Genomic DNA, 24,971 nt, shown 5'->3' on the forward strand with positions numbered 1-24,971 from the left:
TACCAGGGAATTAGGAGATGTTGAAGTGACAGAGACGGGGTTTAGAACACCGAAAACAGCACTTTCTTCTTTGCCTTTCAAGTAAGGGAAAGAAAGAAATATCTCAAAGAAAACATACTTTATGAAATATTCATTGAGCACTTCCAAGAAGGCTTCATGACTGTTAAAATACTGGGAAACTTTGCCAATGACCAGCTGTCCATTGCATGTGAATTTAAAAGTATATACATGATTAAGATACAGTTTTGTTTAAGCTAAAGAAGCATCATGGGATGCATAATTGTTTTGTGAGGAAGATTAGTAAAGAGTCAGGGCCTTAAGGTGTATGTCTATTTTAAAAAGAAATTTTCTGATTGCAGATAACTTCTCAATTTGATTTACTGTCGAACGATAGTGATGGGGTTGATAAGTGAGCATTCATCGGTAATTCATCTTCTGCTGGTAGAAATTTACAGCAAAGCAGTGCTTTCCCAACAGTGACAAGCCCTATTAATCTTCTTCAGACACATTTCAATAGGTGTTCCCATCTGTGGCCAACATCTAAACACTCTGGTATCACTGGCGACTTGAAGACACCTTCATTTCAAGTCACACTAGTGAAAATGTGATACTAGATTGTACTCTATTTTTTAACCTAATTCTCTCTCTTCATTCAATTAGCCTTTCTTGCCTGGATTTTCTGCTCATGTGTAACATCATTTCCCAGGGAGAGCACTCAAAGATTTGGCTTCTTAGAGATGCACAATCTCAAGGTTAACAACCAACAACTTTTTTACAAATTAAAATTGCATATAGATTCCAGTTCTGACAGTCACTGGCCTCTGATGGTGTATGTCCTTAGAAAGTAGAACCTGCTCAAATACAGCCACCGGTGCCTTGAGATGCTGGAGGAAAAGAGCAAGGCTGGAAAAGCCACTGTGTTCATATTCGGAATTCAAGGTAGTCTCCTGAACTGTGATGCTTAATTTCAGCGCAGGGGAATGCTGGGAAAAGGAGATGTTATTATGAAAACGGAACAAAAAAATGAAAAAGAGGCCCAGCGTTCGAAATAGCCACATGTACTCAACACAGTCAAGCTATAGGATCAAACCCCTCTACTGTTCCTTTGCATCTGCGGGAGGACCTCCATTAGGAAAGAAATACAATAATCACTTTAGGGGTAGATTATTTTACTTAAATTGCCTCTATCTACAAGCAAAATGCTCTCTTTAGCTGCAAGGTTAGTCTAGGTGAAAAATGTGGAGGGAGTGTTTGATTTTGGATTGCACCTAAGTGCTTTTTTTGTGCCGTTTCATCCTTATAATGGGTTTGGTCTTGCAAGGAAGGTGCATTTGAAGAGCATTTTTCTTGTGCACTTTAGAAATCAATCAAAAGAGAAAACTGGCTGACATTCTTAGTTTGGAAGGGTTAGATCTACCTGCATATTTAATGGATTTTTTTTAATTTATTGAGCCTTTTTGTTTGCATATGATCTGAAATGTATATGTGTTACTTTGTGTGTGTGTGTGTGTGTGTGTATATAGGTAGCTACATATATATGTATGTGTACATATATTCACATGTAATAAAGATAGTCATTCTCAAAAAGATCTCCTTCCCTCACACAAATTATTTTTCACAATGATCATTTGAGTTGTTATAGATCTCAAAAATCTTATTGTAGGTGGCAAGTTTAAATGTGCCATATTAATAACTTGTTATCCAAGACAAATTAAGTCCTTATGTGTCAAAAGCACTCGGCACTGGATTATCTACAAGACAAGTATTTATTGAATAAATGTTGAGTCCAATTTCATTTTAATGTGACTGACTCTATGTTTCAGCCTCTTAGACAAAGATAAAAACACTCAGACCTATAACTGTGTTGCAACATTACACCTAACTTGTCTATTTCTATTATTGTCTCCTAACTTAGAATATGGAAAGAAGGCTTTTTTTTTTTTTTTGGTGGTGGTTGTTCTGAAGAGCAAGGGGAGAGATAGAAAAACGGCTGGCATTCAGCCTAAAGAGAAATCATTGAAACAAATTAATCCTATGCCGTTTAAATTGACATGGTAATCCATCATCAGAGAAGGCAAACTCTGAAAGCAATCTAGAATCTACCCTGCTCTTTCACTGGCCCTGGAGGCACAAGACAGATAGTAAAGGAAGGGGGATGAGGGGGGCAGAATCATAAAAGTTAGGAATGCCTTAGAAAATAATAAAGTTGGTTATATCAACTCTCATGGTCCTGCCTCTGAAAACCTTCTTTGGAAAGGAGAGGTTAACTTTCAACAGTTGCTTTCCAAACTTTCCCTCTAAGTGGTAGGTCATCTGCAGTGAGCTCAGAGAATCTGCCTCCTTTTTGAGGCTGCCAGGCTCCTGGCTGGAGTGTGACCACTGCCTGGCGAGTTTAAAAGTAGACCAGCCAGGAGCTCGGGCAGGACCCCAGTTAGCACAGAAACTTTCCCTGAAGTGGTAAGGGGCTTCTTATGTGGGGGTTAGGATTGCGGTTTGTTTTGGCTTTTGTTGGTGCTTTGGTTTTTTGGTGGAAAAGAATGAGAGGGAATCTTTTCTTTTTTCCCTATAATTATCTTGCTTTGCACCTGATGAGAAAACATGTTATTGTAATTTTTTAAAGTAAAACTTTCATAACATCCCTAAAACCGAAGACAAGCCTCATGCCCTGTCAATTACCTGTGTGTGTGTGTGTGTGTGTGTTTTTACTTTGGAGGCTTATTTTTCAAATCCTCCTTCACTTCAAAAAGCCTGTGATACGTTGTTAAAACTTGATATAGTGTTAAAAGTTGCTCAGACTTCAAAAATTATATATAAAACTGAAGTATCCCATCTTGGGAGATAGTTAAGATGAAAAAAGTCTTATAAAGACCTCCATTGTAAAAACAATGATTCTATATTTCCAACACACTGAATCCTAAGATTTATTTTTTTTTCCTCTTTAACTTGTGTATATAATGATTTTGTTGTTGTTCTTGTTGTTGGATTTGGCGGGGGGGCAGAGAAGTGCAGAGACTCAAGTCCTCATTATTGTCTGGACATACAAATTTGAACACAGAACTGAATATTATTTTCCAATTTAATAATGTATGGAGCTATAAAGACAACTTGAAAATATTTTAATCTCAAAATCTGCTAACAATAGACAGTGTGTGAAGACAAGAGCCCAGATACCTTAGTGCCAAAGGCAAAAAGGCAGAAGGACACGAATATAAACCATACCCAACAGCTGCCCTATTTAAATTTATCTAGGATAGACTTTCCTCCAGTTTATGAAGAAAACTTTACATGTTCCTGAAACTTCAGAATAAACATCACACCTTTTCTCTATAATTAGAATTTTATTCACTGTTTTTCAAGAGGATGGATAATTCTTGCATTTGGACTAATGCTTTTTTAAAGTATTTAAGCATAAAAGACAAATTAGAGGCATTTCCCAGATAAACGAGAAGAGAAATAAAGGCTCTTATATAAAATATTCATCCACAGCCATGCCAGTTGTAATTTTAAAAGTTGGTAGGAAAGAATAAGTTTAGGTGTTTAGAACCTGGGAAATTTATACAGTAGCTCTTTAACAACTGAATATTCAATTACACTTTCTGAGAAAGATCTGATGCCTTTAAATTTGTTTTCAATGTAAAAACAATGTAGAATTCATCACAATAGTACATGATTTTAAAAGGTATTAATGAAAATCATATGGAAAAAGTCAATGAGTAAATAAGCATAATTCTTGGAGACTATAAAGAAAAATATTAAGATTTTTTAAACCTCACTTAAATTTCACTTCTTTCTATTTGGATGGCAATATGACAACAAAATATATTAAAAGTAAAAATTTCCACCATAACTTTTGGAGTCAATAAATCTATTATTAACATGCATTCTGCAGAGAAATAGGAGTGCCTAAATTTTTAGCTTCTCCCTGACCTGTGATGTAATGTAGTCCTGTCAAGAAATACCCAATGTGACATTTTTCACCGAAGTCAATATTCTCTTCCTTTTACATTTTCACTTTTGCTTTAAACTATTTTAAGTGATATCATCTCAGTCAATTTGCCTCAGTCAAGCACATTGTAATCCCTTTGATAAGGTTGACTAATTTATTATAAATTGTAATAGACAGATAGGAAAGGCACCTTTCTCTATTCTGTATTCAAAATAAAAACGATCAGTGTAAATTTTATTTAAACATCACACCCTGTAAAACCTCAAGCGATACTTCCTACCATCAAAAAAAATAAAATTGAATATTATGTTAAACAGCCTCCTCTTAATTTTGCACAGTAGTCCTTTATTCTTAATACGTACCTTTACCATTTCAAGAAACCATCCTTTTAAGAGAAGTACAGTTGATAATTAACTAATTAATTATGTTTTCTAAATTCATACATTATGCTTTTCTATTATGGCAGTATATCTTTGTCCATTTACTTACTTTTCTGATTATATGCTTTGTACTAAAACTGGGGTTTTTCAACCTTCTAAAAGCCAAGAGAATGGAAATTAGCCCTTATATTATTTTCTCCTTCTGAAATTCAACTTAAGTTTGTGGCTAAAGGAAATTAAACAAGATAAATCCCCTCTGTTGTTTTATTTTGTATTTTCTCTAAGTACATTGATGCAGCTAATTAACAATATTAATTTATCTGGATATTTGCCTTACTAACACCTTCACATTTAAATGACTGGCACTTGATACCATTTGATTAATGCCTTTTTTGACATACCAAAAATGAACTGTCATTTTAAAGAATTCATTACCAGTCTCTTAAGAGAAAAAAAAAAAAAATACAGAATCAGACAATCTTTCTTCACTCTGTCCACTTCTAAATAAGAACTGATGTCCGCATGGCTTTAGATGTCTTTAAAACTTTTTCAACAGGAGTTGCCTTGTAAAATAATATTAAAAGCATATACAGACCACATCAGACTTGGTTAAATGGGCAACAAATCCCTTATGCTATCATCTCTAGCTAGAGCCTATTCTCTTTTAATTCTTCAATTCACTGAAAAGTAAAATAAACAGTAGGGTATTGTTGAATTTTTAAATAAATATATTAGACAAAAGATGCTCATCTTTTGTTTAAATGCCCTGCCAAAGCTACCAAACTGAAAACTGACATTTTTACTTTGAAGTATCTTTCTATGATTCTGCAAGGCACAATAGCTTCACCAATACTAAGTTGCTTCAGCTTGTATTTCAACAATAGTGATTCCAAGGAACTCATTCGAAACTCTTTTTTGTACTGTTTTTCCCCAGAACCCCAGCATATACACATGAGTGACAGCCTCTATCTAGTGCTTGAGTATATAAACCTTTAATCCATCATGGAACTTCTACCACCCTAAGAATATATACACACCCATGTGCATATACCTTCATGCACATAACTATTATATAACTACTCATTAAAAGGCCACCAGGTATGAAAACTGCAGAATGTATTTTCCAAATCTCATCTGGATTTTATGGCTATAATTTGACTACTGACAAGATTCTAAATTAGCTTTTACTTAAAGAAGGTAAAATATGTATTAAGATTTGGGGGGGTGCTTAACCCCTCCCCAAATAATTAAGTGCTGCTCACATGTTAGAATGATTTTAAAGTGAACTGGGTGGTCAGTTAAATAGAAGGAAATATTTCACGACATTGCGTTTTCTTATTCCCCAAAGTCCATCTCGGTGGAGTGAGGTACCTTGATGGATGAGACTGTTGTCTGTCTCAGTGGAAACCCGCTTTGGTAGGAAGGGTGGGGGTGGGGGAGGACCAGAGAGAGCTTTAAAAATCCTTGCAGCTAGAGTGAATTTACCTTTCTGTCCTTCCTCCCTCCCTCCCTTCTTCCCTCTTTCCTTCCTGCCACCCTTCCTTCCTCCTTGCTACAGCCCCTTTGGTGCATTAGTGTAGTTAACCTTCGCTCTGGCCGAGACCAAGAAGGGTTAATAGAGACCCGGCTCCTGACAGCCTGCAGGTCAGCGATGCTCTCGAGCTTCCATCGCAGGAATTAAAGGATTACCGAGGAAGGAATTCGAGGCACCAATCGCTTCACACCTGAACACATCACTCCAATCCACTGGGATTCATATTAAAAAAAAAAAAAAAAAACTCCCTTCTGAAAAACGGTTAATTGGATCTGCAGTTATATTTCCTGTTGCACCGAGGAGCCAAGTAGGGCAGCCTGAACTGAATTCCTCAAGCTGCCAAGGAAATCGAGCAAATTTGGGGAGAAGGAAAGTAAATAAATAAATAAGCCAGCAAGCTATCAGCATCTTCAGGAAGAGCAGATTGTTAGGGAAAGGTTAAGAGCGAGAAAGCGACGAAGAAACGAAAGAGATTCTTCCCTTTCTCGCCTTCTGTCTCCCCCCTTTCCCCCCGAAATTTGTGCCTTCTTGATTATTTGCAGCTGTTTCGAACCTCAAGTTTTGTCCACAGGAGAGAGCGATGCCTCTTCCGCTTCCAGCAGTGAAAAGCCATTTTTTTTTTTTTAAACTCCAGGACTTTACTGCTTTGAGTTTGGGGAGAAGATTTTCCTCTTCTTCCCAGCAAACTTCCCCCCTAACTTCAGCGAGCCCCGCAAGCCTTTGCGCTCTCGCACTTCAGGCCCCTGCATCTCGCCTTGGGGCCACAGACCCATTTCCCTCGCTGGACCGTCGCTTGAGACCCCCGCCTCACCAAAGCTGCTTTCCCAGCCCTGGAGAGGACGGAGACCTCCTTAGGGCGTCTCTGGTGTGTGCCACCCCGCCTCTGCCTGTCTGCTCGCCCTCAGACGTCCCCCCCCCACCTGCCCAGGAGCCCCGAACCCCGAATCCACTCGCCCTACAGTCCGCAGCGGGTCCCGCCACCCGGCGGCTGCCCTTGACCCTGGGAGGGTGGGAAGGAGACGCAGCCCGCGGGGCTGGGCCGCTGGGTCCTCTCCGGGAACACTAAGGGAGACGGGGGCGGTGGGGGGGGGGTCCAGAAATTCACCCAGGAGAAAGTTCGGGGATGCTACGTGGAGCGGCAAGGGGAAACGCAACCCGTCTGGACCACACGGTTCCTCCAGGAGGCTGCCTGGAGCGCTCGAGCTGTGGCCAACCTGCCAGCATCCCGGCGCCGGGGCTGCGATCCCCTTCCGCGGCCACCTGACCGCCGGCCCGCGCGACGTGCAGCCCGAGAGCCCAAGCCCTCGGCCCCGCGGCGGCCGGCTCTGCGCTCACCCCGCGCCGGCCCAGCCGAGCCGGGCCGCGCGGACGCCGGGCCGCGGGCTGCGCCCTCGCGTCTCCCGTCGAGGACAGAGGGACTCAGGCCTGCGCCCGCGAGCTCCCCGGCGGGGCTCGGGCCGCCCCCCACCTCTCAGGCTCGCCAAATCCCTGAAAGCCCCGGCCCCCTCGGTCACCCCGGGGGCTTCTAATCACTCCGTATCGATTTCCCTAACTCTTTTCATCCCGTTGAAGACACATCTTAAAACACTCCAGCCCGGAGTGTGCTCTGGGCTTTATCCACACTAATAAAATGATTTACCCTTCTCTCTGAGCTCTCCTCACAGAGGAAAATCGTTGGAGCCCCGGCTATTTGTGTGTGATCAGTAAATATTTAGTGCGGTGACATCCTCAGCTCGGCTTCGGATCGATCCGGGGCCCACCGGGAGGTGCGCACGGGCCGGGCGGGGCCGCGCCGAGCGGGCTTCTCCCGCCCTCGCCGCCGGCCGCTGATTTACGGCCTCAGCAACCAGCAAAGGGGAGGGGGGTGGGGGGCGAAAGCGCGCCGGGAAAATTGGCTTTTCAACCTTTTTACTTTTGACATTCAGCCGCCTCCCCAGGCTCTAATTCTCGCCCTACTTCCCCCTCCCCACCCAGACCCAGGGCGCCCCGTGCGCCCCGCGCGCCCTTCCCGCACCCCAGGGACCACCTATCGCAGCCCTGCGCCGCGACGCGGGGAAGCGCAGGCCGCGGCCCGGGAGGTCGTCCTCTGGGCGCGCTGCACTATGTCCGCCCACACCTCCGAGGGCGGAGGGGGTGTGGGGAGGCCCGTGGAGGCTGCGGGACCCGGCCCACGAGCTACTGTCCTGGCGCCCTCGTCTCCGACCCCCGGTCTTTCCCCCAGTTCTGCGACTGGCCCTCGACGCCCCTTGGGCCGCTGGCGTCGGGCGGTAACTTCACTTTGCTCGCCGAGAAACTCCCGTTTCCTCAGAAGCAGAGAAAGCCCGTGGCTTGGACAAGTTGGAAGGGGGCTTCCTACCCTCATCCCGGCTGCCAGAGGGCTGCGGCCGCGGCTCTGTCCGCGCCCCCCAGGCCCCGCGGGCCTCCCCGGGGTGCACACGCCTTCCTTATTTCAGGGCCGCGCCCAAGATCTAGACACCAGCCCTGGGCCCGACCTGGACTCGCAGCACCACCCTTGCCCGCTCCTGCGGGACCGCCACCTCGGGCCGAGGGTGAGAGATGTCAAGCCCCTGGGCTCCTCCGCTCTCCGGTCGGGGTCGCGGGCCTGCAAAGCTCCTACACGGCCCACCTGTGATCGGCCCTGGCCCCCTCTCACCTGAGGCCCGAGTTCCTCAAATCCCCCGGAGCCCAGGGAGAGAGGTGAGCGACCTTGCTGGCCCAGGCACCCCCTCCCCAGTGTTAGCCCTCTCTCCTTTGTCCCACACGTGATTTTCTAAACCGCCTTATCTGCAGACTATATCTTTATACTAATGCATACTTAATTGGTCCGTCTTGACTGTCCATATAAAACAATTTAATTAGGGTGCTTTCTGGCTTTGGAGAGCAAAGAAAAAAAAATCTGCCCAGTGCTTATTGTATTTAGCACCAATACAGGCAGAAAATGTAGCACAAGTTTTTGGTTGAAAGAGCACCTCTGTGCCCATTGAAGGGCGTTGATCCGAAAAGACAGAAAGGACAAGTAAAATCGATTTGAAGCGACCCTCTCTGTCGCTTTCACACCATTCAGAAACTCCATTCCTTCCAAGACAAAGACCAGCGCCTTGGGAATTCTCAGGGGAAAAGAGGACTCCAGTCCCACGAGCCTAGGGCACTTTTGAGAAATCTTCAACATTGCACTGAAAACCCGCTCTCAGCTCTGTGTCCCCCGCGTGCGGGTTTCACGGGCATCCGCTCGGAAGCGGCAGGCGGCCCACTCCTCCGCCGGCTCGGCCTTCCGGCCAGGCCAGATCAGCTTTTTAGGGTTACTGCAGACCTCACCTTTGACCCCTGCTACACTGCGGAGTGCAGCTACATCTCAGGCCGGAGTTCAACAGCAAAATATGTCTCTACTCCCAAACCCAGAGAAACCAGTTCCGGTTCGGTTGCCTGAACCATCTTACCCAATAAACACCTCCACCCTCAACTTTTTTTTTTTTTTCCCTCCCTTCTTCTTTCTTCTTTTGCAATGAACTGCCCTAGCCACCTCTAAAGGAGGGAACTTGGGTTGTCAGGGGTGCTTCGCTGGGTTGCGATGTGTTGTCCTCCATTAGGAGCTCAACGCCAGGTTATCCGACTGGCGCCCTGGCTGGGGAAGGCGGTCACCGGTCAGACCTGGCTGGAAAGGGAGGAGGGGAGGGGAGGCGAGGGGAGGCGAGGGCGAGGAGAGGGGAGGGGAGGAAGAGGCTGGGCTGTGATCACCTTCACCTGCCCTGAGCCCGGCCCCCCTGTTCAGCTATCCCTCGACCTTCTGCTGGGGTTAAAGGGGGCGGGGGCGAAAGGGAGGGGGGCACCCCCAGTTACACAAGTGGCCTCCTTCTCTAAGAGAATGAGTTCACCACCTCCCCAGAGGAGCCTCACCATCCATCCCCTCGGTGTAACTGATGAGACAAACCGCAAGGAAAAACTTCTGTAGCCCATATTTATGGTATTAATGAATAGTTAAAAAAAGATTTACACTTCTTATGATCAATATTCTGAGTTATTTCCCTCAAAGTATATAATTACAGTGTCTTCAGAGTTTTCATCATTGTTTGAGGTGGCAAAACCATTTGTAATTTTCATTAGCCAGTAAACATGTAATTAACATTCAGCACTGTGTTTAACTTAATTCCTGTTTAAGACAAGGACAAGAAGCAGCCGAAGAGCGTTAGTTCCATTTGTTAATTCTGACATACATCTTACCATAACAGTTTCCTAAAATAAAAGATCCGTGTTTCCCCCATTATTCTTCTCTTAAAACAAAACAAAACAAAAATCCATTAGTTAAAACTGCATTAAACTCTGAGAGGCAACATAGTTTATTCTCATTTTTCGCTAGTTACTGTATTCCTGCTTCCTTTATTCATTTTGGGAGGTGGATGGAGGGAGGGGGTGAATTAAGCATTCATTATCTGAAGACTCGGAGTGGGGAACCCCTCCCCCCCCCAAAGAAATAGGTTCCGGCTTCAGGAAAGTTCTAGAAGCAGAACTGGGAAAGGGGGGGCATGAATGTGCAGGGGAGAGGGAAAAATCACTTTGGGGGGGATAGTTAAAAGTAGAAAATGAGGATTTCAACGGATTCCTAGGAAAAATGTTGCCCTCCTGTTTCAAGTTCTATCTTTGATCCAGGGTGAGGGGAGCCTGTCTGCCAGTCTGTGAGGCTGCTGTTTTCCCCTCCTCTCCCACCTCTGTTTTTTTTTCCAACTTGCTTTAGGATTAGTCTCCATCCCTCTCGACCCCAAACAGTGGAATTTGGCTGTGCCTTGGGTCGTCTTTGCTCTGCACTATCGCCTATAGTTGTTGGCGGTTTTCTGCTGAGGCTGAGCCGTTAGCCCCAGCCTCCGACTAAACTCATTAAGTTGGGAGATTTTTTTCAATTGGACGGGTGTTTTTAAAGTCTCCTCTTTCCAGCCCCAAACAAGGTGTAACAACGCACTCTTCCTTCTAAGGAATGAGATGAGAGACAAGGATCACTCCAGACATCTCCTACCTACGGTTTGGGGTTTTTTTTCTTAAAGGCGAGGCTTGCATTCCTCAGCAGCTATGTACAAAGCTCCCTGAAACCTCCTCTCTCTAAAGTTACCGTTCAGGGCTTTCCAAGGCTGAGAGCGTCTGATACATGGGGAAGCACTTCCTTGAGGTGGAAGATCTTTCCCTTCACCTTTCCTCTTTTTCCCTGCAGGCTAGTGCCTACTTTTTATCAGTTTGCACAATCGCTTAGATAAACACCGAGGAGGAGATTCTCTTTAATTATCAAAGACACATCTTTTCAGGGGGCCAACAAAGCGGTTTATTTCACCCGCCAAACTAAAGGAGAGTTATTCCTGTTTAGAAGGAAGATGCAAGCGGTTTGGGACCTTGAACAAGGCAAATATGGTTTTGGTATGTTTACTTACAGTATTTTTTTCTCTCTCTCTCTCTCCTTTCTCACTTTTCTCCTTGTGCTATGTGGGGTTGGGGATGACTTGGGGGTTTTCAAAAAAAATCGGATTGCTAACGTGTATGAAATGCCTAGGACTGTGGTTTAAGGGGTTCGGGGAAGGGGAGACAGTCAATTCAATGCATTGCCATATTTTATTACATGTGTGTGGTAGGAGAGGTGGTGGAGGGGGGAAGAGGGGGAATATACAATTGCAAAGCTGCCAAAATATGATTAAACCGAAGCGTAAAGACTGTGGTGCCTCCCATCTCCTCAAACTCATTTCCTTCGCTAGAGCAAACTAGAAGCCAGTCCTTATAAGCGTGTTTTTCCAAGCATCAGACGACTCGGTTTTCTAGCAAAGGAGCTGCTAGGCTCGCACTAAGTGTCAGAATTTACTGTTCGATTTGCCTCGGCGCTGCATTTTGCAACCTTGTGCCACTGACAGCCAGCCAGGCAGGGAGGGAAGACAGCGCTGCCCGGCGCCCTCGGCCGCGGCTCGGGGAGGCGAGCGTTCGGTTAAGCTAGGAGGAGAATCGCGAAGAGAAGGGTACTCACCATCGGGCGGGGTGGTGGAGCTGGCGTGCGAATTTCAGGCAAACGTTTACCTTTTTGCTGTCTATTGCAACCGCGTCGGGCTGACTTAAGCAATTCTGTGCTCTATCCAGAACGTTCAAGGAACGGTTCCTCATTTTTAAAAAGCCAGCGAGAGAGACGACAGAGACAGAGAAAGAAAAAGAGAGGAGGGGGTGAGGGGGACGCACATAAACCCAGTTCAGGAAGGAAAAAAAAAAAAAAATCATCACCTCTCCGCCAGGGAATCGGGAAACGCAGAGGTAGCGAGATCTGAGTCCGGTCCAACCAAGTCAAAGCCAATTAATTTTAAATCCTGAAGAATTATTCATATTAAAATGTACAGAAGTTTCATTCTGCTATGCCTACGTGAGCTCAAAGTCGTTTCCCTTTAAGAGCTCTTTTCTTTTAAAGTTGAATTTTAGGCAGCGAGGACTCTTACACTAGGGGGCAGACAGATACTGTACTAGCTCCAATCTTAAGCAATTTTTTCCCTCCCAGCATATGCTCTGATTTAGCACTGTAAATTTTTCAGAGGACCCAACTCTGACAGCCCCTGGTGATTTTCAAAGTACCACAAGCCAGTGGTTAAAAATTGCATTGACTTGGAAGTTCAGAGAGACACAATGGAAGCCCCTTTCCCTATTCATGGAGCTCCAGTGTGGTGGAAGAGAAAAACACACACGGACTAGATTGAGGGGAAGGAGGATTTCAATGAATCCTGGTGGACAGAACTGGTTTCTACTGAGTTCAGAGTTAAACTCAGCATTTGCTGGGGTCTATATTCATATTGTGATTTAATTTGTGGAGAATTACAGCCACTTTCTGCAAGAAAATCATATTCCTGGGTGGGTCCCCCCCCCCCCACAGTTAAACAAATGTTTTTTCAACTTTCTCTGGCCAAATTAAAGCTTGCCATTCTTCTCATTAAAATAAATTTACATCTGCAATAAAAGACTGGGCTGGATTAAAAAAAATAACAACATATTGATATTTATCTTTTAGCCTTAGAGCTGTTTTATTCAAAGAATATGAGCATCTCTGAAGAAGACATTTTAAGACCTGCTCCCCTCTTTTTCATTCTCAGTCTGCAATCTTCTCTCTTCTTCTATACAATAAAATTAACTGCAATTGATAGTCATTTTTTTCTTTTTGTTTTTTGGCTTTTTAATAGCACCCCCATAACTGAATGAGTCCTAAGATACAGAGTAAAACACCTCTGACTCTATAGCAGCCCTGAGGTCATATGCCTAGCAGACTCCAGAGCTGTTGAAGATGGTTGGGAAATCCTTCATTTAAAATCTGAGGCCATCAGAGCGTACTTCAAATACCAAAAATCTCAAAGTGGACGGGGGAACTCTTGCTCCTCAAAATTTTCTCACTGCATATTTGTAGAAGGTTATCTTGCCACAGAAGTGCCTGCACCCAAGAGGCGAGTTTAGGGTTTCTCTGTAATCAATTATTCTTATCTTCTATTAAATTGAGATAAGGATGCCCATTAGATTTTCTATCTCAACCCCAGCCCTACCACATCTTTGCTGAGTTTGCCCCTAATCTACTGACATCTGTAGCATTAGGCAATTCCTCCTCAAATCATAGAGATTGAAAAGAAAAAGAAGAAAAAGACACAACCTTCTCTGAAATGATTTCTTTTCCATCCTTCTTGTCCTCTTTAGAAGAAAATTATATTGTATCTATAATCAACCTGAAATTTGCTGCCTGGCTTCGCTCTACGGCAATCTCATTACACACCAGGTTCATGATAGTTCAGTGTTCACTGGAGGTTTTAAAAAAAAAAAAAACTTCCAAATAATCCCAGCACCTGCAGCTTTAGTGAAATATCTGATTTCAGCGGAGAAAGGGTGAGGGTTAAGAAGGTTTCAAGAATGAAGCAAGGAGGATCTTTCCTGCCCTAAAACCAAGCCCCTCTCCGCCTACATCTTCCTTTAGTTCTTACCTTCTATTCTGCCCGTGTTTGTAAAGGGTGTTGAATACAAAGTACAATCTACACATGTCAATTATTTGTACAATTTATTTTTAAAAATTCTTCATTGCCTCGATTTCTAAAACTATCAAGGATGCCTTCCTGTGGTCATTAATTTACTCCTTATGTGTGTTCATGTTTCCTGAGGCTCAGCATGCTTCGTGTAAAATATCTTGTTCATAAACCTGGTTGGATTACCAGTCCATAGATTTCTCTTGGTGCAAAGAGTGTATGATGGAGTCGCAATTTTGTGCTATAAATGTTGAATAGTCATGATCCACTAGCTGGTCAAAAGCGAACAGAAAGATTACTGTGTTGGAGTATAATGTGTTCTGGGGGACAATTCTAGATGTTTGATGTTTAAAACCAAATGCTCCAGAATTCAGAGATACAACCGGCTTGATGATTTTTAGCACATTGAGCAGAATAGCACAGGCAATGAAGTTGTTCTCATTGCAGCGAATCTCTTGAGGTAGACTGTGGCTTGTGCAGTGATTCCTGTGAATTGTACTTGGTATTATTGCCAATTTGGGGCAGAATCTCTGTGTGTGTTTTAATGACTGTATGAATGCTTAAAAGGAACTTGAGGAACAATGAAGTCCTACTCAACTGTTCTATGACCTAGGAGCATAGTCGCTGAAGTCTTTGTCTGTGTACGTTGACAAATGTACATCTGATACATGTGCGCTTACATGTGTGTACAGAGGGTACGCACAGGGGACGCTGGAGGCTGCGTCCACTTGTCCATCAGCCGGCAGAAAGGTCTTTTCACCTCTCCCCACGACTGGGTGTGTGGCAGGACGCTCGCTGGCTTGGGAGTTAGCTGAAACTAACGAGAGAGAATAAAGTTGAAGAAAATTGATTTTAATTGCGTCATGACAATGAGATGAAGTCTACTTCGGCTTCTCAGCATCTGAGATGCTTTATTTGAGCAATTAAAATGTCAGGCCACATACCTGTGAAATGTTAACCCTACATGGACAAAAAAAAAAAAAAGAACCACTGAATGGCTCTTTTTCTTTAAAAAAGAAAGAAAAAACCACCAAACCAACCAAGTGATCAGACTTGAGTAAGGGAAGGGTCTACCATGCACCCGGATTTGACCAATTGGTTCGTTTGGAAAATGCCTGCCAGCTGGGCTCTAGGTATCTTCCCATCCTCACCCACTACCCCTCTGCAAAGAAACCGGGCAACTTTTCTCTTTCTCTGGCACCGCGGGCACCAAGATGCGCCGGGAGTCCCGGGTGGTGCGCGAGCTGCGGATCCGGTGGCATTGCCAAGTTGTGAGAATCGAAGTCCCCGATTCCATCCAAAGCCTCTCGCGGAGCCTTTAAGAGGCGTCGTTCCGCGCGCGCCGCGCTCCTCTCCCCGCCGGGGCGGAAACCTCGGGTGCGGGGTGCGCAGAGCGCGGTGGCCGCGCGCCAGGGGACGGCACGGGCCCATCCCCCGCCTGGCTGCGGCGGGGGCACCGCCACCCCCGCCCCGCTCCCCCCCCTCGCCCCGCGCCCCCGCGCCCCCGCCCCCCGCGCGCCCCGCGCCCCGGCCGCGACGCCGCTCGCGCTAGGACCGGGCTGAGCCCGCGGCCGCCATGGCGGGGCCGCCGCGCTCCGGCCAATGACGGCGAGGGGGCGGCGCGCGCGCGCCTGGCCAGGCCAACCCCGGCGGCTGCCTTATAAGGCGCGCCGTCGCCATGGCAACGTGCGCTAAGTTGCAGCAGTCGTGTCAAAGTTCACTATATAGAGAGCTCAGTGAGCTGATCGCGGAGAAGCCACTTCTGCCAGCCCCGGCGCCTATAAATCGCATTCCCTCCCGCGCCCCCCTTTTTAGCATATTTGATCACTTTGATTCTCTGTTCTTTTCTCTCCGCGGTGTGTGTGTGCGTGCGCGCGTGTGTGTTTTCTCGTCCTCCTCCTCCTCTCCCCGAGTTGCCTTCTTTCTCCGGGTGCCGTGCTGCCTTTTTCCCCTCTTTCATTCTTTCTCTCCGTCTTTTTCTCCCCCCTCTGCGCACGAAGGATGTGCTTCTAGGTGGTGATCTGCCCTCCTCTCTCTCTTTTATCATTTCTCCCCCGCCGCCGGCGAGTTGACTCTTTCCCTATGTGTGTGAGGCGGCTCCGGCGGCAGCAGCAGCGGCTCCGGCGGCGGCAGCAGCGGCAGCAGCGGCAGAGGCTTCAGCGGCGGCGGCGGCGCTAGACGCGGCGGCTCCGGGCCCGACCCGGCGGCTTCGGCGGCGGCGGCGGCGGCGGCTTCGGCTCCGGCTCCAGCGGCGGCGGCGGCCCAGGCGGCCCGCAGGGAGCAGCGAGCGGCCTCTATCCGGCGAAAGCGGGCGGCGGCGGCCGGAGCGAGCGAGGCGCGCGCCGGGGCGCCCGGGGCAGGCGGCGGCGGCGGCCCAGCGCCAGGACGACGCCGCGCAGCGCCCGACGCGGACCACTTTCATGCTGATTCCCCCGGACCCGGGCAGCGCTCCGGCCACTCCGCGGGCCGCCGGCCTCCGCCCCGGCCTGCCTGGCTCTCTGGGCGCGCCCGAGACCGGCGCCTCTGCTCTCCGAGTCCTCCCGATTTCGATGGCTTTCCTGAATGGCTGACTGTGGGCTGCCCTGGACTTGGCCCCCGGACAGTCGCCTGTCCTCCTCCTCCTCCTCCTCCAACTCCTCGGCTACACACCAGCTCTGAGAGCGAGAGAGTGAACGAGAGAGGGAGGGAGAGAGTGAGCGAGGAAGATCTTTGGAGAGATTTTTTTTTTTTTTTGCCTCCTACTTCTGTCTTGAAGCCAGACAATCGACTTGCAGCTCTCCCCCCCCCTCCCTCCCTCTCTCTCTCTCTCTCTCCCTCTCTCTCTCCACACGTTCTGCTCCCACTTGCTCTCCCCCGGCCCCATCCCCTCGCCTCCCCTCCCCGACGGAAAGCCCCCCGAAAGCAACAGAGCTGAGCTGAGAGAAACAAACAAAACAAACACACCGGGCCAGACGAGCCATCGACAAAACTTTGCAAAAGCAGAAACAAAAAAGGAAAAACTAACCAACCTCAACCAACCAGCCCCCCCGAGCCACCCGGGGCGCCCTCCCGCGCCCTCTCGCACCCTTTGCACACACAAAAGGCGGCGCGCCGGAGCCCGAGACCCGGGAGCCCGCCGCCGCCCGCAGCCAGGGGAGCAGGAAGTCCGGACGCGGCCCCCATAGATATGGCAATGGTAGTCAGCACGTGGCGCGACCCCCAGGACGAGGTGCCCGGCTCTCAGGGCAGCCAGGCCTCGCAGGCGCCGCCCGTGCCCGGCCCGCCGCCCGGCGCCCCGCACACGCCACAGACGCCCGGCCAAGGGGGCCCGGCCAGCACGCCGGCCCAGACGGCAGCCGGCGGCCAGGGCGGCCCTGGCGGGCCGGGCGGCGACAAACAGCAGCAGCAGCAGCACATCGAGTGCGTGGTGTGCGGGGACAAGTCCAGCGGCAAGCACTACGGCCAGTTCACGTGCGAAGGCTGCAAGAGCTTCTTCAAGCGCAGCGTGCGGAGGAACCTGAGCTACACGTGCCGCGCCAACCGGAACTGTCCCATCGACCAGCACCACCGCAACCAGTGTCAGTACTGCCGCCTCAAAAAGTGCCTCAAAGTGGGCATGAGACGGGAAGGTATCGGCCTCTCATTTCTCCTCCCCTCGCCCGGGGTCCCGGGGCCCTGGGTGCGTTTGGCTAGCCTGCTCGGGGTAAGGACACAGACGCCCCAAGCTCTTCTCTTCGTATTGCAGCTGAAAGGGGGTTTTTATACTAGAAGCAAGTTCTGCAGTGGAACCCAGACCCCCCCCCCCCCCCAAATCCGCATGCTTTGGCCGACTGATTTCCTCAACTCTCTCTTCGGGCTGTTTTCATTTCCTTTGCATTGATGGCCAGTTCATTCGAGTTCGCCTTTCTGCAAGGGATGGGGAGGTGGTGGTGGTGGTGGTGGTTTTAAAGCCTGGTTTACTTCTCTTTCCTCTCCGTTTCTCTCTCTCCTTGTTTTCCCTGCATGTTCAACATATGTCCCTCCTCCCCACCCCTCTCCCCAGCCCCCACCCTCTCAAAAAAAAAATCAACCTGAGATTGTACTTTTTGTACAGGAGGTTCAAATTACAAATGGCAATTTTATGCACTTCGCCGTATTAACGCTGCCGCCCGGGCAGCGCTCATGTGACCCTCCGTGGATTAACATTCGGCTAAAAAAAAAAAAATACCTCTGTTTTCTTTTTTCCTTTCACTTTTGAAAGGAGGAGAGCGCGATAGGGAGTAGGAGTAGGGTGGGCGAGGGGCCTGGGGCGGCTGCTTTCGCTCTGCGCGAGTTGGGTCTTTGTGATACGAAATTCGCCGAGCGCCGCGAGCCCTGCTCGGCCAATGGCGCGCTCAGCGCCGGGCGCGGGCTCCGGGTTGCGGCGAGCGAACGCCCGGGTTTCTTTGTGTTTCTGCGAGAGCGACTCTCCCCGTCCGGCGTCAGATAACCGCTCGTGCCCGAGCCTGGCCGGCCCTCGCCGGCCCTCGCCGGCCCTCTCGGGCGGCGCCGCCGCCAGCCGCCGGCTCCCCGCCTCTCGCCCGGCTTCCTCTCGCCTCGGCCGGCCTGTCTCTCCGCCCTCTCTCTTCCTGCGAGCACAGCGAGTCGGCTGCCGCCAGACCTTGGCTCTCGGCTCGCCTCTCGCCAGGGGTGGCCCGTGGGGCCGGGACTGCGGGCTTGGGGGTCGGGGGGGGGGGGCGGGTGGAGAGCGGTGCTGGGGTGGCCACAGGCCGTCCCGGGTGAAGCTCCTCGGTGTCTTTTGCAAAAGCGTCTCCCCCCCCCCCCAGCCTCGCGCCCCCCCCCCCCCGCGCGCTCCCTCTCCTCCAATCAACAAAAATATATATATATATCAGCCGTTCAGCAGTAAAAGAAGAAAGATGCCCCCCACAATGCTCCATCCCTCCCACCATGCCGGGGACCCCGAGGCAAAGTGGTCCATGCTGGGTGCTCGGCCTCCCGGCCCGGAGCGGGCCTCCGAGGCCAGTGGTCCGCCCTGATTGCCGGAGCTGGCCTGGGTGGTGGTCGGAGGAGAGGGCGGCCGGGCCCCCGGCGCCCCTCGGGTCGGTGGCCCTGGCGCGCGGGTGAGAGAGGGACAGGCCTGCGGGTTCCTGCGCCGCGAGGAGTCGGGGTCGGGGGTTGTGAGGGGCGGGGGGCGGGCTTGGGGCCGACCCTGCCGGGGGGAGCAGGGAGAACGAGGCTGGGCATTAACGGCGGAGTGTCTCCTTTCCTCCCCGCAGCCGTGCAGAGGGGCAGGATGCCGCCCACCCAGCCGAGCCACGGGCAGTTCGCGCTGACCAACGGGGACCCCCTCAACTGCCACTCCTACCTGTCCGGATATATTTCCCTGCTGCTGCGCGCGGAGCCCTACCCCACGTCGCGCTTCGGCAGCCAGTGCATGCAGCCCAATAACATCATGGGCATCGAGAACATTTGCGAACTGGCCGCGCGGATGCTGTTCAGCGCCGTCGAGTGGGCCCGGAACATCCCCTTCTTCCCCGACCTGCAGATCACCGACCAGGTGGCCCTGCTCCGCCTCACCTGGAGCGAGCTGTTCGTTCTGAACGCGGCCCAGTGCTCCATGCCCCTCCACGTCGCCCCGCTCCTGGCCGCCGCCGGCCTCCACGCCTCGCCCATGTCCGCCGACCGGGTGGTCGCCTTTATGGACCACATACGGATCTTCCAAGAGCAAGTGGAGAAGCTAAAAGCGCTGCACGTCGACTCCGCCGAGTACAGCTGCCTCAAGGCCATAGTCCTGTTCACCTCAGGTAGGAAGGAGCCCTGCTCATTCGTGCCTCCGGGCTCCTAGCTCAGAGTTAGGGCCTAAAACTCTTGGGAGCCCCCAGAGCCGGCCCAGGCCACACTGTCGAGGGAAACTTGGAATGGGAACTCTGCCTAGTGGTGGGGCCCTGGCAGGCCTGTCCTGGGGAGGAGAGGAAGGCTGGGCCACGGGAAGGATGCTTCAGACTGTTGACTCTCTCAAAATGGGCCATGGGGAAGGCTTGCAGGCCTGTTGCCCTTCCACCAGACTAGGTTGCACGCTCCTGTTCCTCCCTCACCTCAGGCACTCTGGGCCAGCTGAGCGGGAATCTCTTCCACCCCCATGGCTCTCTCTGTCACCCGGGCTGAGCCTCCGGGAGATGCCTGTAGGCACTGGAACAGTCCTGGTATCAGTCCCTCAGGGGAAGGTTTGCCCCTGGCGGCAGGGGGAAAAGTTTGCCTGCTAACTCAGTGCGAGTTGGAGCTCCAGGCCCGGCCAACCTGAGGGCAGCAATTTTCAAAAGCATATTTTTTATTAAAACAATGCAGACTGTCCAGAGAGGGGAAAGAGCTGTCAGGAAGGGGCAGGAGGAAGAAAGGGGCCATCATCACTCTTCAGGATGTCTGCAGGGGGTTCAAGACTCAGGCCTGTCACTTCCCCTGCCCAGGCAAACACTTAAGGCAATTTTTAAACACCCCAAAGTGTGTGCAACCTGGGCTGAATATGAGTGTTGCCAGAGATATAAAACCATTACTGACTGTATTATGAAATCTAATTAGTTTGCAGGCAGTTTAACCTGAGTGAGTAATAGATCTAATATTAATTAACTCTGGAGGTCAAATGATCATGGAAGGTGTCTGGCTTACCACTTTGGGCCACACCTGAGCCTTTTGACTGGCCCCCCAGGCTGAGCTCAGCAGAGCCCAGGTGGGTGGAAATCACCCCTTCCACATGCTTGTTCCGAATTGTCAGCTGACCCCCTTTGTCATGGCTGAGAGAGGAAGGGGGCTCCCAGTTGAAGATAACAAAATTTGGACCTGGGTAGGGCTTGGAACCTAGTCACCCACTGCAGGTTTTGCAGCTTGTAATCAGGACACCAGGAGAGCTGAGGAGTTCCTGTAGCAGACAAAAAGATCCACAGTCTCTTCCTTATTGTTCCAAGGAAATCTGGGGACCCACGTCTTGAGCTGAGTCGGTTGTAGGTTCTGAGTCCTTAACCCACTTTCTTGTATATATTGCTGCTTTTTGCATAAAATCCACCCCCTCCACCACCACCCCCAAATTCTGCCTTTGAAAGTCCTTAGGTAATCAATTAAAGGGCAGTGTCTGGGCAAAGAAGGGCTCTATGCAGAGGCTTGGATCTGGATTATTTTTCTCGGGGGACCTGTCACAACTAGAATGGTTGCCTGATGCAAATGTACAGACAGGATCGTCCCCTAACCCAGAGTCACCTTCAACCCTTCCTGCAACCCAACACCCAGCCCATGTTCCCAGACCATCCAGGCAGTGGTTCCTTTCTTGAGCTCATTGTTAGCTCTTAGACTTACCTTAGTCTTCCAAGGAAAGAAATGCCTGATACTCTTGTAACAGTTTAATTTATTAGTGTTTGTAAAATGTAGAGGCCTGTGTGGAGAATGCAGATCGCCTCACAAAGAGATAAAGGTCCCTGTTATCTGATTCTGAGAGAGACAGTGCGCTTGTGGAGAGAAGGAGTCCAATGCAAACAGATCTTTTAATTTCTGATCACAGACACCTATGCATTCTATAGACACGCAGAGCCCTAGAGCCACACATGAGGAGGTTGTATGTGTGTTCTGGTTCTTAGGGTGGACGCAGTGGCGGCTTTTTTTGAATATCTACTTTAAGGATTGACAATATGCATGTGTTAGCCCCAGTCTTGCCTGAGGAGCCCCCAAAGGTCAGGTCACAACCTGCACCGCCTTCACTGAGAAGCCTCTCATTTCAAAGGCACTTATTGTATTTTCACATATCCGAAAAAGAAACGTGTTTTCCTGAAGATAACGGGGAGGGGGTTTCTTCTCGGAGGGACCTGGGTTTACAAAAAAAAAAAAAAAATCAGGGGGGTGGGTAGGAGAAAAAGGGAGAGAGAAGAAAAGGAGGGAAAAGAAACAGCTCAAATGAACAGAGAGATCACAGTTTGCATGGCTGCCCTTCAATAGGCTAAACTGACAAGATCAGTTTTAAAGGGCCACTTAAATCAGTTTCAAAGACTGGAGAAAAATGAGTCGCCCTCTTTGGGGAGAATCTGAGGCTGGGTCGTGGGCGCCATTACCGGGGCTGGGCCAGGTTGTTGCCCACCCCCCCCCCCCACTATATAATTATAAGCCAAACTATTATTTACAGAGGAGGAGGGGCGGAGCACTGGTAGTTTTGGTTTCATCTGTTTGTCAGTCTGTTTACTGACCTGAGCTAGATTCACCCAGTGCACTTTGCTTGGGCCTCCCGGTCACCAAGCCTGAGGACTGGGACATGGAGAGCCTGCAGTACGCTGAGTTGTGCTCTGTTTTAAAGCTAATATCCCAGGACCGTCACACACGGTGCCCCCCTCCCCAGCCCCCAAGTTTTCAGTCCGTAGGCATTTGCTCCAGCTCCGGTTGGGGCAGTTTGACAGAGCACTGTACACACACTTCATGTGACCCATTTCAAACCTCTTAATCTGATGACTGAATTCTTCGTCGTCGTCTTCTTCTTTTTTTTTTTTTTAAACTTTCTTCCAGATGCCTGTGGTCTCTCTGATGTAGCCCATGTGGAAAGCTTGCAGGAAAAGTCCCAGTGTGCTTTGGAAGAATACGTTAGGAGCCAGTACCCCAACCAACCAACACGATTCGGAAAGCTTTTGCTTCGCCTCCCTTCCCTCCGCACGGTCTCCTCCTCAGTCATAGAGCAATTGTTTTTCGTCCGTTTGGTAGGTAAAACCCCCATCGAAACCCTCATCCGGGATATGTTACTGTCTGGCAGCAGTTTTAACTGGCCGTATATGGCAATTCAATAAATAAATCAATCAAAATAAGAAGGGGGAGTGAAACAGAGAGAAAGAAAAGGCAAAAGACTGGTTTGTTTGCTTAAATTCCTTCTGTTAAGAAAGGATATAAAAGGATGTTACAAGTTTGCTAAAAGAAGAGAGGGGAAGAATTTAATGGACTGTGAATTTCCAAAAAAAAAAAAGACTGTCGAATGAACTTTTACAGAATGCATTAAAAAAAAAAAACAAACTCCTGTGTCGGTCAGAACAACTTGCTACTTATCATTTTTGTATAAAAAGGAAATTAGTCTTTTTTCTTTTTTTGGTAAATTTTGGAAAAATATTGCTAAAAGTGCATTTAAGGAGATTGGGAGAAAATTAGCAGAATGGAGAAAGTAAGTCTTTTTTTTTTTTCCAAATTATTAATTGTCCTGTGTCTATGTACCTCTAGCTGTTCTTTTTTGTACTTTTCTGGTTCCAAACCAGTTTATTCTGTGGTTCTATAATAAGTTTTGATATAATCTTGGCTTCTTAAAAACTGTGTATCCTTAAAATATATGTTCTGCAAGAATTAAAACTGAGTCCATGAAAATATCATAGGAAGACATAAAACTTTAAAAGGCAACTCAAAGATGATGGAAACGCACTTACAAGTGGTGACCAAAAATTTTAGATGAAGTTGAGCACTCTAATTTGAGAACTGGAGGAACCACATACAACACTTAAAAACTTCCCCTACCCTGACCCCCACCCCCCCAAAAGACACCATGACAAACCTAGCTTTTTAAAAATATTTTAAGAAAGAGAATGAACTGTGGAATTTATTGGCAGCCAAGGAATGTGTCCAAGACACATGCTGAGGTTTTGAATAAAAAGTGAACTTTTGTAATTTGAATTGGGTCCCGCTTAGTTCTTGAATTGTTATGAAAATCCTATATCTGTTTGTATATTTGCAAACCCTTTGTATTATAATTGTTGATATTTTCCCTTTTTAAAAAATACCATTGAAATCAGCATGACAAAATAACACTGTTGGCACTTATAGGTAACGTGATTGATTCAGTATCTTAGAGTTTACAGTTTGTGTTTTAAAAAAAAAACTGAAGGTTTTTTTTTTTTAAGTGCAACATTTCTGTATACTGTAAAAGTTATAATAACTGAACTGTTTGGTCGAGTCTTTGTGTGTTATATTCCAAGGAAATTGAAAGTATTCAGAAATTAAAATATTATTTGATATCTGAAACCTGTTTGGCTGTCCCCACTGTCTTTCCATCGAGAAGCCCCTGTGAGCTAGCTCTCTTTGAGCTGGGCCAGGGGCTCGCTCTATTTGTTCACTTCCCTCAGCCAGTTTGTTCAAAGGTAGACTAGTGTATTTGCCTGTTTAATTTGGGTGTGATGGGGTGGGGGGAGCCGAAGTTAATGGTTTATCTATGGTTTAGGAAGTGCCATACTGATATAGTAAACCACCCCCATTCACCTAATCCTTCTTTTAATTAAAAATGGATTTTCCAGGAAAAAAAAAAAAAAGGCCCTTATATTTGTCACACTTAAGTGCCTGCTTAGGGAAGGTATTGTGAAAAGTATTAGAAATCTTGAGATCAGTATCTATTTTATGATCAGGAAAAAATACTGTTTTGTACATTTCTGACAGTTACGCAGAAGATGGTTCAAGCAAGCTAATCCAGCCTTGTCAATAGAAGGCAGTTGTTTGCAATGAGTTTTTCCTTAAGTAGGTGTGATTTTTAAAAATATTCTGTGGTTCTCATCTAGGGTGGTTGTTGAGAGGATTTCAAATTCAGTGATGTAGCTTAGAGTGGCTGAAGGGTTTATTTTTAATGTATATATGATAACTTGCAGTTGGCCTGCCTTCCCCTCCCCCCTGTACGTTCCTTCTCTGAGAGCATGACCACAGGTCAAGGGAATCTTTTCCATTGGAGTTCTGTACATAAAAACACAGCGACATTCTGACATTTCAGATTGTGTAGATACAATCTGTACTACTCTTGGGATCCTTTGTCCTTAAAAGCCAAATTAAGAAAAAGAAGAGAAAGAAAAAGAGAAAGAAGGAAACTTTATAGGGTGTGTGGATTTGGAAGTATTAACTATTTTGTTTTGGAGGTTTGTTTGTTGTTGTTGTTTTCTTTTCCCTTTCTCTCTTTTCCTGGTTTGAAGGAAGCTCAGTGTGCGGGAGCTTGCAATTTTTGTTGTTACTGAGGCTTTGCAGCACCCACACCACCATCATACATCACTGTGTTGTGGTTTGATTTTAAAAGGGGGTGGTGGGTAAGGGGATGTGAAAGAAAAGGGATCATTTTGTAAAGTGTATTAAACTTTGATACTCAGTTCCAGTCAATACATGTAGACCAGAAA

The 24,971-nt window shown here is 48.1% G+C and overlaps 1 protein-coding gene and 1 long non-coding RNA gene across 4 annotated transcripts in view; one reads left to right on the forward strand and one right to left on the reverse strand.

The window, feature by feature from the left end:
* Positions 1-12,281, reverse strand: part of LOC122454986 — a 76,395-nt gene extending 64,114 nt beyond the window's left edge. Inside the window, exon 1 of the long non-coding RNA XR_006273564.1 lies at positions 11,853-12,281. This is a non-coding gene — a long non-coding RNA (uncharacterized LOC122454986). The remainder of the gene's footprint in view (positions 1-11,852) is intronic.
* On the forward strand, positions 10,567-23,844 carry NR2F2 (nuclear receptor subfamily 2 group F member 2). 3 transcript variants are annotated; one of them, XM_043489662.1, is made up of 3 exons: positions 10,567-11,257; positions 19,098-19,625; positions 22,357-23,844. In XM_043489662.1, the coding sequence occupies exons 1-3, from the start codon at positions 11,215-11,217 to the stop codon at positions 22,629-22,631; spliced, it is 846 nt and encodes a 281-aa protein (XP_043345597.1). In that variant the 5' UTR covers positions 10,567-11,214; the 3' UTR covers positions 22,632-23,844. The 3 variants fall into 3 exon arrangements, with proteins under 3 accessions (XP_043345597.1, XP_043345596.1, XP_043345598.1); XM_043489661.1 differs by lacking the exon at positions 10,567-11,257 and adding an exon at positions 16,152-17,471; XM_043489663.1 differs by lacking the exon at positions 10,567-11,257 and adding an exon at positions 18,752-18,941.
* Positions 23,845-24,971: the final 1,127 nt, after the last annotated feature.

This window comes from Cervus canadensis, chromosome 17 (genome assembly GCF_019320065.1).
Source record: "Cervus canadensis isolate Bull #8, Minnesota chromosome 17, ASM1932006v1, whole genome shotgun sequence".
NCBI lineage: Eukaryota > Metazoa > Chordata > Mammalia > Artiodactyla > Cervidae > Cervus > Cervus canadensis.

Coding starts and splice junctions, on each gene's coding strand:
- NR2F2 (XM_043489661.1), top strand. CDS start 17,030: ATGGCAATGGTAGTCAGCACGTGGCGCGACCCCCAGGACGAGGTGCCC. Junction 17,472..19,097: donor AGTGGGCATGAGACGGGAAG/GTATCGGCCTCT, acceptor TCCTCCCCGCAG/CCGTGCAGAGGGGCAGGATG. Junction 19,626..22,356: donor CATAGTCCTGTTCACCTCAG/GTAGGAAGGAGC, acceptor ACTTTCTTCCAG/ATGCCTGTGGTCTCTCTGAT.